The 5,890-nt window shown below is 64.7% G+C and overlaps 2 protein-coding genes across 2 annotated transcripts in view; one reads left to right on the forward strand and one right to left on the reverse strand.

Moving 5' to 3' along the window:
* LOC102420729 (epidermal growth factor receptor kinase substrate 8-like protein 1) overlaps positions 1 to 1,742 on the forward strand; it is a 5,818-nt gene extending 4,076 nt beyond the window's left edge. The window contains exons 5-8 of the mRNA XM_023746455.1: positions 272 to 386; positions 510 to 684; positions 1,093 to 1,225; positions 1,346 to 1,742. Coding sequence (XP_023602223.1) covers positions 272 to 386; positions 510 to 684; positions 1,093 to 1,225; positions 1,346 to 1,432 — 510 coding nt within the window. The 3' untranslated portion in view covers positions 1,433 to 1,742. The remainder of the gene's footprint in view (positions 1 to 271; positions 387 to 509; positions 685 to 1,092; positions 1,226 to 1,345) is intronic.
* A 2,158-nt stretch (positions 1,743 to 3,900) lies between these two features.
* PPP1R12C (protein phosphatase 1 regulatory subunit 12C) overlaps positions 3,901 to 5,890 on the reverse strand; it is a gene marked incomplete at its 5' end in the record, with an annotated part of 6,199 nt that continues 4,209 nt past the window's right edge. The window contains 7 exons of the mRNA XM_023746456.1: positions 3,901 to 4,531; positions 4,605 to 4,655; positions 4,838 to 4,888; positions 5,172 to 5,276; positions 5,368 to 5,461; positions 5,538 to 5,578; positions 5,670 to 5,751. Coding sequence (XP_023602224.1) covers positions 4,445 to 4,531; positions 4,605 to 4,655; positions 4,838 to 4,888; positions 5,172 to 5,276; positions 5,368 to 5,461; positions 5,538 to 5,578; positions 5,670 to 5,751 — 511 coding nt within the window. The remainder of the gene's footprint in view (positions 4,532 to 4,604; positions 4,656 to 4,837; positions 4,889 to 5,171; positions 5,277 to 5,367; positions 5,462 to 5,537; positions 5,579 to 5,669; positions 5,752 to 5,890) is intronic.

The raw sequence follows: 5,890 nt of genomic DNA on the forward strand, positions 1-5,890 counted from the left end.
GGCTCAGTGGATAGAGCGTCAGCCCGTGGACTGAAAGGGTCCCAGGTTCGGTTCCGGTCAAGGGCATGTACGTTGGTTGTGGGCACATCCCCAGGAGGGGGTGTGCGGGAGGCAGCTGATCGATGTTTCTCGCTCATCGATGTGTCAAACTCTCTATCCCTCTCCCTTCAATAAAATATATTTTTTAAAAAAAAGAGAGAGAGAGAGAGAGAGGGGCTGGGACTCGGAGTCCTCCCGCTGATCCAGGTGCTCTCCTCTCGGTCCTCTCCAGGAGAATAGCACCCCCCCGCCCCCGCCGACCTCGGCCCCGGCCCCGGCCCCCGCCCCTGCGCGGCCCCACTGGGACAGCTGCGACAGCCTCAACCACCTGGACCCGGGCGACAAGGGTGAGTGGAGCGGGCCCTGTCCTCGCCGTCCAGGAGGGAAGCCGAGGCTCAGGAAGAGGGGGTTGGCCCGTCGTGAGGACCCCCATCCCTGATGCGCCCTCCCTCCCGGTTTCCCGCCTGCAGAGAAATTCTGCCAGATGCTCAGTGTCAACGAGGAGCTGCAGGCGCGCCTGGCGCAGGGCCGCTCGGGCCCCAGCCGCACAGCCACCGGGCCCCGCGCCCCGGAGCCCCAGCTGCACCCGCGCTCCGACGCCTCGGAAGTCCGCGCCTGGCTGCAGGCCAAGGGCTTCAGCGCCGGGTGAGTAGCGAGCGGGTGCCGGCTCCGGAGGCCTGAGATTCGGGCGCTGGAGGCGAAGTGTTCTCATTGGCCCAGAGGGCAGCGTGGCGGACCGCGGGGGACCGCGATTGGCCGAAAGCGAGGGCGTCTGGTTGCCACAGGGAATGGCAGGTTGTGATTGGCATGGTTTCCCACACTCCAATTGGAGCCTCTAGGAAAGTCCCGCCTCCCTCAAAAGCAGGATGCCCCGCCCACCTGTGGCACGCTGTGATTGGTGGGTGGGGACTCAGGAGCAGCGGAGCCCCCTGCTTAGGTAGGATGCTCCTGATTGGACAAACGGCTGGCCCGGCATGACGTGATTGGTGGGGCTTGGGAGGCTGGCGTTCTGATTGGCCGGCAGGCTGACCGCGCCCCGCTGCCCTTGCTCAGGACCGTGGATGCGCTGGGAGTGCTGACCGGCGCGCAGATCTTCTCGCTGCAGAAGGAGGAGTTCCGTGCGGTGAGCCCCGAGGAGGGCGCCCGCGTGTACAGCCAGGTCACCGTGCAGCGCGCGCTGCTGGAGGTGAGCCGGGCCGCCCGTCCGCCCGTCCGCCCGTCCGCCCGTCCGCGCGTCCCGGGCCGGGACCGGGGAGGGCGCCCAGGGCTCGGCCGCCGGGGTCCTCACTCCCACCCCGCCCTCCAGGACAAAGAGAACGTGTCAGAGCTGGAGGCCGTGATGGAGAAGCAAAAGAAGAAGGTGGAAGGCGAGATGGAAACCGAGGTCATTTGACTCTCCCCGGACCTCCGGGAACGGTGTCCGGGCGGCGGGTTTCCCCGCGCCCCGTGGGAGAATGGACTCTGCATGCAGAACCCCCCGCCGAGGGAACCAGACCCCTGGACGGATCGCGGACCTGTTCCGAACCTGCTCTTCCCAATCCCCGTGGATAAAATGGACCATCCTTGCTGTACAGTCCTGGGCGAGGTCGGGCCGGAGCGGGAGGGGCAGGGGAAAGACCACGCAGGGACCGCGCTCGTGGCGCGCTCAGCCCTGCTCCTTGCCGTGTGCTGCCCAGTCTATAAACAGCCTCCTCGTCACCGGCCGTGCCAACTGCTGTCCCTTCTCTACCCGGCTCCCAGGGCGCTCGGGAGCCTGCCCCTCACCCCGGCTGTAACTTCATGGGAGGGAAGCAATCCAGGTCCTAGAGTCTAGGAGACGCCCCCACCTTCGCTGCCTCCTTTCTCCGAGTCCTCCTCTCCTTACCCAGAGCCCCAAGCCAGGCTTCCTCCTGACCTCCGGCCCCCCATCACTCCAAAGCCCTTCGGAACACCCAGTGTCCCAGCCCCGCCCTTGCTCAACACCCTCCTCTGGCTCCCTATTGCCCTCCGAGCCCCACAGCCTGGAATCCCAGGGCCCGAGTGGTTTGGTCCCTACCCACCTCTGCAACCTCGCCTCTTCCTCATTCTTCCACGCGTGGCATTCTGGGCCTGCCCTTCTCCAAACACACTCCCGAAACCTCTCCAACCGCTGGTTTCTGCTGTTGCGACAGCAAGTCTCTGCCACCTGGTGAACTCCCATTCGGCCTTCCCGGGCCAGCGCAGGCACCCAGTTCAGGAGGCCTGTCTCTCACACACACCGTCCGCGCTTAGTCTCCCAGCATCCACTCCGCAGGCGCCGTCCCACCTCCTGCCAGGGGCCCAGCCACGGAGAAGTGGCAGCTCCTGACGTGACAGGCTTCCTGGCCACCCATCCTGCCAGGTGACAGCTCACAGGGGCTTCCTGGCTCCGGGAGAACCAGCTCCTTCCCCTCTGGCCAGCGGGCTCAGGCTGGCCTTCTGTGGCCCAGCCTCGTGCAGACTGGACGTTCAGCAGCGTTGGCCACGGCCAAGCTCCCCCGACGGAATTCCTGCGGCCCCGCCCCATGGAGCTCAGCTCCTACCTGAGCCTCGGATGGCCTGTGGCCGGCCAGGGTCACCGGCTTCTCAGACCCACCGCTCTGTTTCCCTCTTCCTGCCGCCAGGTCTGGTTCCTGCTATTCCTTCCTCCTGGAGCAACCTGGCCCTCATGGGTGTCTAGACCTTAACCCTCTTGTCTGGGGCCCCCATCATTTCTAACGGAGGACCAGAGATGCAAGTGGGTTCACAAACCTGCTTGCCCCACAGTTTTCCCTCCTGGATAACCCCACGCAGCCATCATCTAGGCTGCTAGCTGGACTGGTTCGGGAACGCTGGAGGGGCCTGCCTCCAGGGTGTCCTGGCAGGTGGGATTGTGACAGGAATGGAGCTTGAACAGACAGCTGACCCACATGAGCAAACCAGACTGGTCTCCCGTTTCTGTCCCGCACTGCCCTCCCCCAGACTGCTCTGATGGAGCAGCCAGAGGCACCTGCTCAAATGTAGGTCCCCCCCTCAGCTCAAGTCCTTCCCAGGCCACAGCCCTGCATGGACAGCCATTAATTACCTCTCCAGACCCATCCCCTACTTCCCTCCAGCCTCAGTATGTCAGCACACTTCTACCCCAGGGCCTTTGCACATGCGTTCTGAACACCCAGAGGACTCTTCCCTCAAATACTGACATGGCTCATTCCCTGATGCCTTCAAGTACCTGCCTGAGCCAGCTTCTCAGTAAGGGCTACCCTGACCACCCTGTACACAATACACGCACGCAAGCGCGTGCACACACACCAGCCCTCTACCCCCGCCCCCTGCCTTTTCTCCATAGCACCACCACCTGAAATGCATTCCTTTTGTTGCTGGGTGCCTTATGCCTCTCTCCTAGGATGTTTCAGATCGCTGCCTTTTTCACTCACTACTGTATCAGCAACAGGTAGGCCAGGGCCTGGCATGCAGAGTATGACCAGGAATGAATGAATGAATGAGTGAATGGGTGGACGAATGCCTGCCCCACCCTGGAAGAGCATGGCTCCCACTCAGCTCCAGCTGTTACCATGCAGCACTGAGCGCTCACTGTCATGGCTTCCTGTTCTTTTCCGAGAAGTCAAGTTTCAGAGTTTTCTATGTGAATCACCCACATTTTAAATGCTGTTTCAAAAGCAGTGATGACAAGACCCAAGCTCCCCACTCCGTTCTCACAGCCACCTGCTGGTGAGCACGTCAGCTGGGCCGGGCCTCTGCTCCAGCAGGCTCTTCCTGAAGGCCTCCCCAGCCGGGGAGCACGCACCTCCGCCCTCAGCACCCCACCCTGCCACGCACAGCACACGGCAGACGCAGCACCCCACCTCCAGCAGGGGACCCAGCCGCTGAGTGGCAACTTCACGACTTTTATTTGTGGTGCCTGTGCTATGTCTCGAAAATACCTTCTCCCCCTGCCCCGGACAGCGCCGGGGAGGGGGCAGCAAAAAATAGAAGACGTCCCTCCCTATTGCACACGGACCCTATATACAGGCCCGCCCGGCCCAGGCCGGCGGGACGCTTGGCACATTCTCGGATCCCTGCTCAGGGGCGGGAGGGGTGACTGGTGGCAGCACACGTGAGAGGGGACCTCCGGGTGGCCACTCTGGTCCTGGCTACTGGTCCTGGCACTTCCTGGTCCTCGGGTCCTTCCTGGTCCTGCCTGCAGCCCTGGTCCCCTACCTGGCTCAGCTCCCGGCTCCATCCTGGCCTCAGAGGGCCCCCTTGGCTCCTGGGGGCTCTGTCCTCCCCTCCCAGCCTGGAGGTCCCGAGGGGAGGTTATGGCTTCACAGAGACTCCCCGGCAGCCCTGTCACTCGTGTTCACACAGGGGAAGGGGTGCGTGTGGCAGAAGCAGCTGTATAAATGCGGGTGCAGGGGCAAGTCCTCCGGGGTCACTTGGACAGTTTGCTGATGACGCGGATCAGGGCCGCGTTCTCGTCCTTGAGGCGCTGGTTGTCAGCCCGGAGGTTGGACAGGCCCTGTGGGATGGGACGGGTCAGCTGGAGGCCCCGGCAGGCGAGCCACGGCCCCCCGCGCCCCGTGAGCATTCACCTTCAGCTCCTCTTCCAGCTCCGCGGCCTTGTGCTCCAGGGCCCTGCGCTCCTGCAATAAACGGGGAGGTGAGGGCAAGGGACTGGGGGGCTCGGGAGGGCCAGAGGGAGGCTGAGGATGGTGGGGAAAGGTCCACGGGCCAGGTGAGAGGGTCGCTGTGTCCCCTCCACGCAGACCTCCAGAGGCTGGGAGCTGGGGACATGGCCTGACCCCACCCCAGCTGCCCCACTCACGAATCTCTCCAGCTCCAGGAGGGCCGGCCTCTCTGCAAAGCGCTCCTGCCTCTGGTGGGGACAGAAAGCGCAGGGGTCAGAGCAACATCCGGGAATGGGGAACCAGCGGAGAGGGAAGGCAGGCCAGAATCCCCAGTCCTCCGCTCATCGCAAGCCCCGCCCCCTTAACCAGGCCCCGCCCCCAGGATCATAGCCCCACCCCTGGCGCGGGGCCCGCCCCCTGAAGGGCGAGTTCCGCTCAGACCCCACCCCTCACTGCCCCAGCTCCTGGACTCCCAGGCCCTGAGCCCCTGCACTGCGATGCCAGGGTCGCCTGCCGCCCCGGTGCCCTCACCTGCGTGGCGCGCTCCAGCTCCACCTTGAGCTGTGCCAGCCGCAGCGTGGTCTCCGTCAGGGCCTCACGAAGTCTCTCGTTCTCAACGCGCAGCTCTGCGTAGAGCTGGGGGTACAGGGAGAGGGACAGGGGGTCAGGCGGGGCTCACTGACAGGCAGAGGGCAGGTGTGTAAGGCAGACTGTGGGGCTCTCCAACCTTCCTGAAGCCGCCGCCATCCGGCTCCGATTCGGGCTTGGGTTCCGGGTTGAGGGCGCGCGGCCTCCGGGGGGAAGGGCTGGCCTTGGGGGTGCTGGGGTGGAGGCAAAGCATGGCGTCAGGGCGCACGGCCCGCGCACAGCCCAGACCCTGCCCTGCCCGCCCCGTACCTGGATTCTGGGCTGATGTCCGCGGGCTTGGCCTCCTCCCCCTGTGGGCGGGGCGGGGTTCAGTGGGATGCCCAAAGGGGGGTGTGCCCGGCTCCCCCACCCTCACCCCTGCCAAGGTCCGCCCACCCTCACCTCCGCAGGCCCTCTCCTCTCCTTGCCAGCTCGGCGGTGCTCCCTGGAGGCCTGTGGTCCCTGTCCCTGCCCGTCAGGAGATCTCTACTTTGGAAGGAGCTGAGGCACGACGCGCTTCTGTTGTGGATGGTGGACCTGAGGCCGGAGTTGAGAGTGCGCGCGCAGTAGCCTGATCTGCGGTTTGTTCTGTGGGGGCGGGTAGAAGCTCATAGTTGATGTTA

This window comes from Myotis lucifugus, unplaced genomic scaffold (genome assembly GCF_000147115.1).
Source record: "Myotis lucifugus unplaced genomic scaffold, Myoluc2.0 scaffold_680, whole genome shotgun sequence".
Taxonomy (NCBI): domain Eukaryota; kingdom Metazoa; phylum Chordata; class Mammalia; order Chiroptera; family Vespertilionidae; genus Myotis; species Myotis lucifugus.